This window comes from Rattus norvegicus, chromosome 12, assembly GCF_036323735.1.
Source record: "Rattus norvegicus strain BN/NHsdMcwi chromosome 12, GRCr8, whole genome shotgun sequence".
Classification (NCBI taxonomy): Eukaryota; Metazoa; Chordata; class Mammalia; order Rodentia; family Muridae; genus Rattus; species Rattus norvegicus.
This window is the reverse complement of record NC_086030.1, coordinates 44,613,400-44,626,592: the sequence shown is the minus strand read 5'-3', so window position 1 is coordinate 44,626,592 and position 13,193 is coordinate 44,613,400. Positions and strand designations below refer to the sequence as shown.

General features: G+C 50.7%; 1 protein-coding gene across 2 annotated transcripts in view; it reads left to right on the top strand.

Moving 5' to 3' along the window:
• Ksr2 (kinase suppressor of ras 2) overlaps positions 1 to 13,193 on the top strand; it is a 385,977-nt gene that overhangs the window by 221,963 nt on the left and 150,821 nt on the right. For both annotated transcript variants that reach the window (XM_006249485.5, XM_017598534.3), the window contains exon 5: positions 919 to 1,103. In XM_006249485.5, coding sequence (XP_006249547.1) covers positions 919 to 1,103 — 185 coding nt within the window. The remainder of the gene's footprint in view (positions 1 to 918; positions 1,104 to 13,193) is intronic.

Genomic DNA, 13,193 nt, shown 5'->3' with positions numbered 1-13,193 from the left:
AAAAAATCACCCTTAAGACCCGCTTTTTTCTTTTCTGTTGCTTTATTCAGGACAAAGCTTTGCTCAGTAGGTTAGGCTGGCTTCTAGGTCAGCATCCTCCTGCCTCAGCCTCCTGAGTGCTGGGGTGGTTGGAGTATGCCCCCACACTACCAAGTCCTGGATTTATGTCAGCATTCAACCACCATAGTTGCTAAAGGCCCTCCCCTTACTTTTTCCTTTTACGTTAAAAACACACATTTTATAGCTATCTCCGTTGCTTTCACTTTTTATTGCTGTGATAAAACACCAGGACCAAAAGCAACCCGGGAGGGGAAAAGGTTTACCTTAGCTTATAGTTACACAGCGCAATTCATCATGGAGGGACGTTGGGACAGGAACTCAACAGGGTGGGAACCTGGGTACAGGAGCTGATGCAGAGGCCATGGACGCTGCAGACTGGCTTGCCCAGCTTGCTTTTCTACAGCACAGAACCACCAGCCCCGGATGGCCCCACCCACATGGGAAGGTGGGCTCTCCCTCAGCAGTTATCAATCAAGAAAATGTACCACAGGCTTGCCCATAGGTCAATCTCGTGGGGACATTTTCTCAATTGAGGTTCTTTCTTTCCAAATGCCTAGCTCCTGTCAAGTTGACATAAAACCGTCCGTCACGATGGCGTCTATGCAATAGTATTTGAAAGACGGTTAATATTGCTCCCAAGTCAATGTCACGTGATCCTGTGGTAGGAAGGCTGGCAGGAATGTTCTAGAAGACTAGGAAATGCCCAGTTACGTTCCAGCAGGCTTGGCCTCTTCTGGTATAAGTCGTGCTTGGGTTTGACGGCGCTCGGCTGTTGCCAGGCCAGCGCCATTTATACTGATCGTGTGGACGGCACAGACAGATCCATTTTCTCGTCTCCTCATTCTGCTTCCTTTGCAGAGCCAAGAAGAAGAGCAAACCCTTGAACCTCAAGATCCACAGTGGCGTGGGCAGCTGTGAGAACATCCCTGCCCAGCAGCGGTCTCCGCTCCTGTCCGAGCGCTCCCTGCGGTCCTTCTTTGTGGGCCACGGGCCCTTCCTGCCCTCCACCCCGCCCGTCCACACTGAAGCCAATTTCTCTGCAAGTAAGTCCCTGCTAGCGCCCTCGCGGCACCGGCTGGGGTCGCCAGATCCTGTGTGTACCCTCACTGTGCAGCCACACCACGACCCACCAGTTGCATGGTGTTTGTGCTAGCTATCCTGCTTCTGAATCTCACAGGTCAATGGGCATCCATTTCCTGCCACCTCCCTCCCACCTGCATAGCTCCTGGGTGTTTAGATGGTTGTGAAGGGGTTGGAGAATGGCTCTTGGAGATGACCGCCTGTCATCTACAGCCTCCGTATCTGTTCTTTGACTGGAGGGTGTGAAGGAATGACAGCTGAAAAACAAGTCAGGGACTTGAGAGGTGATACCCATCTTTTCTCTCTTTGCTCCTTACCACCTCTCAAGTGCTTGTCTTGGGGTTTCTCCATCCAAGCAGGGTCTGGGATGACATCATGCATGTTTTATCGACCGGGGATAACATATAACATATAGTATATAACTTTTGCACCTCCACCATTCATAGGCGTTCAAACCAGGTTAAGTGCAGCCTACGGTTTACAGTCGGTGTCCACTAATTGCTGCCAGAAACGTGGTGCTTGTGACTCTAGTAGAGACAGGAATTCGTGGTGGCTGAGGGCTGAGTTTCCAGAAAGCTCTGATCTTAGCCGGAAACACGATCTGTTAAACAGGTGCAGATGTGGGCAGAGGGGAACTGAAGTGAGCCCAGTTGCTCCTGCACCAGGAGACCATGTTGACTGATGGGACAGTCAGGGGATGTGGGATGCTGGCTTTCACAAGCACTGTCCCCTCCCCGTTCCTTAGCCTTGCCATGGGCTGCCTGCACCAATCCTACTGATCTGGTGGGCAGTAAGAGGAGTTGATTGAGCACCGGGACAGTCTCTGCCTCTGGTACATTGCAGATAGACCATTTCCACAGTGTAAATGGAGACACTAGAGAACTCCCTCAAGGTCACACAGCTACCTAGTGATTGAGCCAGAATTTGAATCTGGTTCCTCCTTTCCTCTCTCCCTCTTTTCTCCTCAGCCTCATTTTCCCCTTTCTACTTCCCCTATAGAGCTCTCTCTCTCTCTCTCTCTCTCTCTCTCTCTCTCTCTCTCTCTCTCTCTCTCTCTCTGTGTATGTGTATGTGTGTGTGTGTAGACAGGGTCTCACCATACAGCCCTGGCTGTCCTGGAACTTGCTGTGTAGACCAGGCTGGAACTCACAGAGATCTAATCCTGCTTCTGCCATTGCCCCCCTTTCCCCCCCTCACCCCACCCCAGCCTCCCAGGCATGGAACCCAGGTCCTTGGCCATGTTGGCCAGGAACTCTGCTACTGAGATAGAATGTCACTACCTCCTATCTTAGTCTTCTGGGTCGCCACAGTCCCAAGTCCGTGCACTGGATCCTTTCAAGATCCACACAGAATCCTGTGGGCTCTCGTCAGTGAGAAAATTTATTGTTTCCAACTCTGGGAAGGCCCAGTGATGCCTGACACACTCTATGTGCAGGGCCCCAGTGATGAACTTGGTTCAGTCCACAAACATGTATGGGTCTTGCTGCAGGGGGCATCTGGGGGGAGGTCTCCTCCAGAAGGATACATGCAGATACCAATAGGAGAATATTCTAGTATATGGTTTATCCTACACCTGGGCTGCTCAGCCCTACCTTGAGTCCACTAAGATGCCCCAGGACAGACGGACAGGTTAGCAGCCGAAGGCCAGTTAATTAATTTGTCAAGAGAAATCAGTGTCTAAGAAGCCAGAGACTGTGGTACGTGGGGTGCATGGTAATCATCGTGTCGCTTGGCGAGCGATGACAAGGGAAGGGGACCATGGCCCACAGATCAAACAACTAGAGCGGTAGGTTGAAGCTCCTGTCCTGGGAAGAAATGTGGACTCTGGAGGAGAGGGTTTGAATCTTAGCATTAAATACTGCAGTATATAAACGAGCTAAAAGTCCACTCTAATGGGCTAAGAGGTTCTTAGTTGAGCTTCACTTTACTTATCTGTAAAATGGGCCAATTATTCATTAACTTCCATACGCATAGTGTGGCTGGCCCCTTTGTACAGGGCCTGTACACAGTAGGTATTTAATCGTGATGCCTGTTTCTCTAGCGGCTCTGCCTCATGGTTAGTTATGGCTGTTGACTCACGGTCCCTCTGAATCGACGTCACTTGCCTGCAGCCCTAAGAGACTTGGAATTTACATTGGCATCAAACTGATGGTGGCCTCCTGCAGCCGTCTGTTGTTGGGCCTCAGTGTCCTCTGAGTGAATGTCACCATGACCCTTTCTGAACAGCTGACGGTGACTCTGATCTATGGTTCTGGCCAGAGCGAAGACATCTAATTGGCATCTTTGGGTGGTTTTTCTCACCCCACCACAGTCCTCCAAGTTCCCCTTTCCCCTGGTCTCCACCAAAGAGGGGGACAGGCCTGAATGCTCACCTGGAATCAGTGGCAGCAAAGACTGTTAAGAGACTGCTCGGAGATAAGCACGATGGTGCACATGCCTGTAATCTCAGCACTTAGGAGTCTAAGGCAGGAGGATACAGAGTTGAAGGCCAGCTTGGGCTACATAGCTATTTCTAGGCTAGCCTGGGCTACATAGCAAGTTGTAGGCTAGCCTGGGCTACATAGTTCTAGGCTAGCCTGGACTACATAGCAAGTTTCAGGCTAGCCCAGGTTACATAGTGAGTTCTTGGCTAGCCTGGGCTATAGACCAAGACCTAACAGGCAGTCCTTCAGAGAATGACTGCCCTTTGGATAATCCTGATGTTCGTACACAGAAGCTGTCATCTGACCTCCCAGGAAGAAACAAGACAACCTCTTGGGGAGTAAGTCTCATGGAGGGTGTGGTCTGCCCTTGAGCTTCCCTTCAAATGCAGCCCCACATTAGCCTGCATTCTGTTTCCCAGGCAGGAATTTTCTCTTTCTATCTGGGTCTCAGTTTCCCCAGCTATCTGCTAAGAGACTTGAAACAAGTACCCAGCTCATTTATAACATGCTGGGGTCAGAGAGAACTCAGATGCTGTGCGCTGGTTCTCGCTCTCTTGTCATGGTCCTCAGTTTCCCCAAGACTGCCTGACTGCTTCAGGGCTTTGTTCCTGCAGACTCATCCCAGAGAGTCCACTGGGCCCTGGGCATGGGGCCCACGGGTTTCCACTAGCCACTGCCTGTTCTGGTCCCAGTGGTAATGACCCCTGGGGATGCCGGGCAGAGCTGGCTGGAGTGGCAGGGCCTTAGGTCCCTGGGTTCCCAGCCTCTTAGGGATACAAAGAGTCCTTACTTGACAAGCGCTTTCCCTACTCCTTTGATGTCAGGGTGGCCAGCAGGACAAAGGAGGGCACGAGAGTTTTGACTGGTGGAGTAAGGTTTGCCGACCGATCGTGTTCATGGGTGGGCTCACATATGACAAAATGCAAGACGTCATTCTCCCATGCCTCAGCATGCTACGGGGTTATGCCCTGGTACGTCCACTGTGAGTTGAGCATAGCAGGAGTTGAAAGGTATCAGACAGAGCAAATGTACCGAGTCCCACAGCTTAGTAGCTGGAGTTGACCCCAGACCTGTCTCCGGGAATCTCATCTTCAAGGATGCTACACCCAGCATGTCTTAATGTGCTAGAACACACCCAGTAGCCTGAAGAGGACAAACTCTTTGATGAAAGGTGTAAGTTAGCTTATGTTTTCTGTTGGGTCTCCTTCCTGTGAATGAAAACACAGAGGCTGTGCGAACGTGTTTTCCCACATTGTCCTCTGACTAGACCTGTGAAGCTTCACATGTCGGGGACAGCCTGTGTCCTTCCTGTGTTGCTCAGGCATGTCCGACTGGGACTCCTCCACACACCTGTCGTCTCAGTCAGGGGTTGAATCCATTCACAAAACATCATGACCAAGAAGCAAGTTGGGGAGGAAAGGGTTTATTCAGCTTACACTTCCACATGGCTATTCACCACCAAAGGAAGTCAGGACTGGAACTCAAGCTGGTCAGGAGGCAGGAGCTGATGCAGAGGCCATGGAGGGGTGCTGCTTACTGGCTTGCTTCCCCTGGCTTGCTCAGCTTGCTTCTTTATAGAACCCAGGACCACCTGCCCAGGGATGGCACCACCCACAATGGGCTGGCTCCACCCACAATGGGCTGGCCCCACCCACAATGGGCAGGGCCCTCTCCCTTTGACCACTAATTGGGAAAATGCCTTACAGCTGGATCTCATGGAGGCGTTTCCTCAAGGGAGACTCCTTTCTCTGTGAGAACTCCAGCTTGGGTCAAGTTGGCACACAAAACCAGCCAGGACACCCACTTTTAGCCAAGCAAGCCATGAATGTGTGGCTCTTTGTAGAACTGCCTTAGAGGAGATTATTCTAAATATCCCTAAAACTCTATTTCAAAATGGGTGTGTTTCACCTACTGGGATGTAGGCAAGGTAGGGTCAGGGCTGGTACTTAGAGCTCTGTGTCTCAGTGAGGGGAATTTAGGGAGCTGTTTGTGGGATGGGGTGATTTGAAACTGTGACGGCGGCGATAAAACCAACAGCCATTGTCATTCACTGTGCAGCGACATTGTCACCGGCCTTCCCAAAAGCCCTCCCCCCATTTCATTCATGTGTCATGACCTTCTAGAATGCTGAGACTTTTATCATCCCCTCCTCAGGGGTAAGGAAACGAGGCTGAGGTTGAGAAATGGGTCAAAGGTCTTAAGGCCATGAAAACAGGGAGGCACCAAACCATTCTGCAAGGCGACCTTCCTTACCCTCCTGCTTCCGTTTTTTTTTCTGGTTTGGAGAACTACGAGGTGGTTTTGTGGAAGATGTTAGCATGCATCCCTGTGTGTTACTCCGCCCCCACCCCTGGGCTCTACTGTTAATATTCACCTCATCGGTGGGCCCAGGCAGTGGTGACCCCCAATGGGGGCTCCTGGCAGCTTCTGTGACTCACTTGTCCTGAGTATCTTCCATTGAAGCTGAGGTGTGCTCTAACACTCCAAAAGAGCTCTGAGGGGGTTCGATGTTAGCTGCCTGTGGCCCTCCCAGCCTTATAGGGCAACAAGGGGCTATAACTCTTATGACTTCCCTACCATGGTCATCATGGCAGTCGCTGGAGTCATTCTCCTTCAGTTGATGCCTTGGAAGATGCTATACCCTCTCTGGGATGTGCCTCCAGCATCTGTGGGCATCCCTTCTCAACACAGTCCCTATCCCTTGTCCTGGAAACAAGCAGTGGAGTTGACCACCAGCCAAGAACTCGACCTTGTGCATACCTAGAAGCTGAGTCAGATCCTGATGTGACAGGGGACAGCAGTAGCAGGTGGCAGTAAAGGTGATGAAGCTGAATGGCCGGCCATATTCCCACAAAGGCAACTGCTGGGGTTATAAAGATACCCAGGATGGGGCTGATTATATAATGGGGTTTAATGAGGCCTGAAGTCAATGCTCATTACCCCTGGAAGAGGGGGAGGAGGCATGCGCATCGCTGTAGAAGTTGGCAGCCTGAACCACAGGTCCATCTTACAACCAGGACCGATCCTACTGTAGGGAGACCCTGGCTCAGGGGAGGCAACTCCAATAGGGAATATAGATACCATAGGGCTGACCCAAAGGCTTTTGCTCACTGGGAACCATTAAGTGGTGGTGCTGATGTTGGTGCCTGGGTCCTGTCCCAGTGCTGGCCTATCAGACCCAGGAGTTGTTTGGCATCTAAACCTAACTTAAGAGTTCCAGGCTCTGGGGCTTCTATGTGTGCATTCTCTGGTCCATTCCAGAAGGTCTGCTTTGTAGGCATGAAAGGTTATCGGCTCCGGGATAAAATGCTATGCAGGTGCCGTCACATAGAGCAGTGCTTGCTGCAGCTACCGCTCGCTCCACTCTGTCTCTAGGGAGCCACATAGAAGACTCGTGTGTGTGTGTGTGTGTGTGTCTGTCTCTGTCTCTCTGTCTCTGTCTCTCTGTCTCTGTCTCTCTGTGTCTTTCTCTCCTCTCTCTGTCTCTGTCTTTGTGTCTCTGTGTCTTTGTGTCTCTGTCTCTGTCTGTCTCTCTTTGTATCTCTGTGTCTCTCTGTCCTCTCTCTGTCTCTCTCTGTCTCTGTGTTTCTCTCTCCTCTCTGTCTCTCTCTGTCTCTCTCTCTGTCTCTATCTCCCTCAGTGTCTCTCTCTGTCTCTGTCTGTCTCTGTCTCTATCTCCCCCAGTGACTCTCCTTGCCTCTCTCTCTCTCTCCCCCAGTGCCTCTCCTTGCCCCCCTCTCTGTCTGTCTCTATCTCTCCCAGTGCCTCTCCTTGCCCCTCTCTCTCTCTCTCTATCTCCCTCAGTGCCTCTCCTTGCCCCCTTTCTGTTTCTCTCTGTCTCTATCTCCCCCAGTGCCCCTCCTTGCCCCTCTCTCTCTCTCTCTCTCTCTCTCTCTCTCTCTCTCTCTCTCTCTCCCCCCGTGCCTCTCCTTGCCCCCCTCTCTCTGTCTCTATCTCCCCCAGTGCCTCTCCTTGCCTCTGTCTGTATCTTTCTCTCTGTGGTCAGTTTAACCTCAGTGATGGCCAGGGCTTTTATCTTCACAGTGTGTCTTAGATTGCCCCCACCATCAAGAACCACACATAGGCATGAGGTAGAATTATAAATGTTTGCAGGGTGGGGGGTGGCGGCTCACATCTGTTACCTCTATACTCACGGGCAGAGGCAGGAGGATCCAGAGTTTGAGACCAGTCTAACTTCCTTGGCCAGACTCTCCCCAGAACACACAGACACATATAAAGTCTTTCTGTTTCCCCTACCCATCACCCACTGAATGAGGGGGAAACCAGGGAAGAGGTAATGAAACCCCAGCCTGAGTTTTCACAAACCCTACCCCTACCCAGCAGGTTCAGCAGATCAGAATACCTGGGCGCTTTACGTTTTGAAATGCTGTCCTCTCTACTTACCAGTATCTGTGGGCTGAGTTGGCAAATTCAACTGAGGATAAAAGTACTTAAAGTCATCAATTGATCTGCCCTGAGCAGGCCCACCTTTTGCTTGTCATTTCTTTTCTTAAACTCCACTGTGTTATGTCTCTTTCACACACTTGGATGCTGTACTCCGTGGTATTGTAAGCATCTAGAGCTAATGGGACATCTACGGGAAGGTGTACGCAGACCCTGGGCAAGCATTAGCAGTTTTGGTAGCCACAGATTTTAATTCCCTGGCATGGATCCTCTGTGAATATCGAGGAAGAAGTTGAACTTCCAACACACGAAATGTCTCTGGGGAAATGCTGAGAGCTTCTCTGAACCCCTTCAGGTCCATCCATCTTCATTTCTTTGTATTTGTCCCCTCCTCCCTCTCCCTTTCATGTTCACAGACTGTTGGAGGCTAGGCAGAATGGTTTCTTGCCTCTCACATAGCCATGCAGGACTTCCCAGTGCAGTAACCTTAACTCTGCATGGGTCTTTTCAACCAGCTGCACCCCACTGTCAGCAATTGTCCCAACTCTTGTCTCCCTCACTGTTTCCTGCGGGTGTAGTATCCAATCCAGGGTGACCTATTGCATTGACCTAGGAGTCTCTCACCAATCTTTGCTGTTTATGACCCTGATGTCTCTACACATGGGCACAGTGGGGCTTCACAGTGTCCCTCAGTGGGGTCTGTGCTGAGGCCCTCGGCTGTCTGTAAGAGAGAGAGAATACCTGAAGGGGTAGTTGTATGCCCAGCCTGAGGCACTGTAGATCTCTGTAGGAATCCCCACGGGACCACGCTAGTCTGATGACCCAGGGTTCAATCTCTAGAACCCACAACTTGTGAGGGACCTGCCTGCCACAGGGTATCCTCTAACACCAACAGTGCAGGGTGGCACATGCATGCCCAACCCTTTGACACCTGTCCCCCCCCCAAACGAACAAAAATGTAATAGGAAAAAATTAAAACAAAATCCCAGGAGGGGCCAGCGAGATGGCTTGGTGGGTAAAAAGCACTTGCCACACAAGCCTGATGACCCAAGTTTGATCCCTGGAACCCACACAAAAGCTGGATGTGGTGGCGGCCATCTGCAATCCCAGCATCCCTTTTTTAAGATGGGAACTTGAGACCTGAGATTTGCCCAGAAACTCATGGGTCAGCTGGCCCAGAGTGCAACGTGACAGAAACAAAAGACCCTGTCCCCAAAAGGTGGAAAGAGAGTTAAATTCTCTAAAGAGAGTTATCCCCTGACCATGTGCTCCTGGCTATCTGCACTCAACCATCATCCAGAGCCTTTCAAAATAAATAAACAAATATTCTGGCCACTGATGATAAAGTTATTTCAAACCAGTGTGAGCAGGCACATTGTAAATGCAGGCCTGCAAACTGCATTTGAACTGTGGGTGACTCTGGGTTTTGTTTTGTTTTGTCTTTCTAAGCCTGTGTTCAATTATTGTCTACATCATGAATCGCCAAGTCCAATTCCTCAATTTGAGGAAACTGAGGCCGGAAGGTAGAACTAAGGCCAGACAGTAGGAAGGACTGCCCAGGACGACTGGGTTGAGGCTGAATATTCTTCCATGGAGGTTGACCAGCATCTGTGTCTACCGTCACTCAAAATATTTAGCTGTGAGGCAGTAGGAATTCACCAAAGATGGGGCTTCTGCTTAGCCAGTCAGACATTTTGCTGTGTTCAGGCTACTGCTGCTACTGCTGCTACTGCTGCCGTGTGTGTATATGTGTGCGAGTGTGTGTGAGTGTGTGAGTGTGCATGTGCGTGAGAGACAGAGACACAGAGAGAGACAGAGAGACACAGAGAGAGACAGAGACACAGAGAGAGACAGAGAGAGACAGAGACACAGAGAGAGACAGAGAGACAGAGAGAGACAGAGACACAGAGAGAGACAGAGAGACAGAGACACAGAGAGAGACAGAGAGACAGAGAGAGACAGAGAGACACAGAGACACACAGAGAGACAGAGAGAGACAGAGAGACAGAGAGACACTGAGAGAGATAGAGACACAGAGACACACAGAGAGACAGAGAGAGACACAGAGACACAGAGAGACAGAGACAGAGAGACACAGAGACACACAGAGAGATAGAGACACAGAGAGAGACAGAGAGAGAGAGAGAGACAGAGAGAGAGAGAACATCCCCTGCAAGGCCTCTCCCTCGTTCTTATTAACTCTTTTCCCCTTACCTTGTCTGCCCACAAACTTTGCGATCCTTGCCTCCGCACAGTTTGGGCTCAGCATGAAACTGACATCCTCAGACCTTTTGTTATGATTACTCCCACCAGGAACTGTAGCAACCAAAATTGGTTGGTAAGTGGCTGCTGCTAGGAGGCAAGGGTGTCATTTGTGTCTATTGGATGAGTTCTTCCTGGTTCTGGTTCAACTGCAGGCTGCCAGAGTGGGCAATCCTACCCCTGCTATCATGGCCTAGTGTCTGTCACCACCTTGGTCCCAGTGATCTCCCCGGTTACTGGGGAAGGGGCTACTTAGACACGACTCAGTTTATAAGTAATCACACAGATCTTGGACTCTGTGATGCATCCCAGTCATTCACAAGCCTTCTCCACGTCCACAATTGGAGAGCAATGGGACAGATTCCAGGAGAGACTTGTGTCTGCACAGTGCATGATAGGACAGAGCCAAGGCTGGAGACTATGAGGCCTTAAAGCTCCACGTTTTGTGGGCTTTCTGTACTCTGGGCTGTCTGTCTGTCCGTCTGTCTGTCTCTGTTTCTGTCTGCCTCTCTGTGTATGTTGCGCACGGGCACTGTGCATGTGTGTACATTTGCGGAGCTATGGAGGCCATATGGGTATGGAGGGGAAGACAACCTTGATGGCTGCTCCTCGATCATCCTGCATCTTTTGATTTGAGGCAGGGTCTTTCGTTCACCTGGGTCCTTACCACACAGGACAGGCCGGAGGATGCACTCCCAAGGATCTGCTTGGTTCCTCTTCCTACTTCACCAGCACTGGGATCCTAAGTGAGCACCACTGTGCCCATGCCCAGGTTTTCTCTTTTCCATAGGTTTTGGGGATCTGAACTCAGGTCATCCTCTGCCTCTTCAGTGCTGGGGCTGAAGTTGTGGCACCCAACTTATACAGAATTTTGCTTTGGTTTTGAAGAAGAAGAAGAAGAGGAGGAGGAAGAGGAGGAGGAAGAGGAGGAAGAGAAGGAGGAGAGGGAGAAGGAGAAGGAGGAGAAGGAGAAGGAGAAGGAGAAGAAGAATGGAATTTGGATATAGAAAAACCCAGGAAGCAGAACCACAGGGGTTCTAGCATCCAAGGGTCACCAAGGAGTCCTAGCCACTATCAGGATCCAGAAGGAGTGCTAGACTCTGTATCCACGGTCTCTGCAGGGGCACTCCCTCTTGACACCTAGAAGAACAGAATAGTTTGCCTCCAACCACCTCAGAAGATATAATTCCGGTGCCCTCCAGTTTGTGGCGTGGCCTGTGGCAGCCCCTGAAGACTGTAAAAAAAAAAAAAAGCAGCTACTTCACCCCCAGTGACCAGGATAAGGAGCAAGCATTCCAGGGGCATGCAGCCGGCTGGGGAGCCAGTGTGGCACCACTGGGAGAGTGACTTAGTAGCTCTTCTCAGCTGTGAAATTGATCAGTAGTCATTAAGTTCCAGTGATCGCCTCCCACATGGCCCCCTAGTGACCATAAAGAGTTAAATGTGGCTTCTCAAAATGCCCCTTGGCTCTCTGGGCAGCAGTTTGCTGGGGAAGGTAGGGAGGGCTTCTGGCAGAGGAGGGGTTGCAGTCAGTCAGTCATAGTCTTTGCTGCCTGGCTTTGGACACGCAGTGTCTGTCAGGCCAAGGAAACAGACTCCTTGGATTAGGCTGTTTTTCCCAGCTACATAGCTTGAAGCTAACCTGGGCTGCATAAGACTCTCTCAAAATACAGGGTTCTCTAGAACTTTAGCTCCATCTTGCTAACACGTTTTCCAAATTACTCGTAAGTGCCTAATTTGAAAAGGCTTCCTGTCAGGTGGGCTAGGATGCTGTGTGAGTGGTAAATGCATTCACCCCCCCCCCAGCCCCACCATGATGTGATACTGGGTGGGTTAGGCAATCTCCCTGAGACTCAGAGGCTCCCTCGGAATGAAGGTCTTTGTACTTTCAGAACCATGAAGGTTGACCTCAACAGCACAGAGGTCAAGGAGTATGATTCTTCTGTGGAAATCTCCTGTGGCTGAGGCCAGAGGTGTCGGATCCCTGGGGCTGGAGTTACGGACAGTTGTAAAGGGGTCCTTCGAAAGTCAGCTCTCTCCTTGCATACGGATCCCGGGAAACAGACCTTGGGTCTTCAGGCTTGTCTGCAGATGCCTTTACCCACTGAGTTGTATCACTGGTCTATATAGAAACACTTTAATACCATACTCCCAACAATCTGGTGGGCAAACTCCAAGGGCCAGTCACCTGTTGAGGTGAATAACGTTTTATTTGAAGCAGGTCTGAGACTTGGGTGAGGGGATCACCTATCTGTGCAAATGCACAGATGCAAATGTCGTTTGAGACTGGGTTCTCTGAGTTTTCTTTGTTTAGACATCTACCCCCTGGTTATACAAGATTTGGTATTAGGAGGAGCTGAATGGAGGGGTGTTAGAAAACTAACTCTCTCTCTCTCTCTCTCTCTCTCTCTCTCTCTCTCTCTCTCTCTCTCTCTCTCTCTCTCATCGCACCATCGAGAAGACAGTGAGTCCATGGGTTCTGTTTGTTGCAGTTTGAGATGATATTTAAGTTCTAGGTCGCCTGTCTTTTAGATTGCTCACAGTCTTAATCACTTCATAACCATCTGTCTCCTCTCATTACACAGTGTTTCCTTCCTACAGTGCTTTGTGGCGCCCCCCTCCCCCCCCCCCCCGCAAGGGGCATGCGTTAAAGGCTTCACCCTCAAGGTGGCGCTGTTGGGAGTTAGTGGAACCTCTGAGAGGCGGAGCCTAGTGGGAAGTCTTTAGGCTGCCATATGGGGCAGGGGTGGGGCTGGTGGGGCCAGGGGCAGGTATGGGTCGGGTGAGGGGTATGTTTCTTGATGGAACCACAGGCTCTTCTTTGATTATCAGTTGTCTTAAGGCTGGTTTGTGGTACTTTCCTTGTTATAATAGCACAAGGACTACTAATCGATAATCGATCCATCACTAATGGATCCTTCGTCCAGAAGTCCCTGGGTGAGGTGGGGCGGGGCGGGGTGGGAC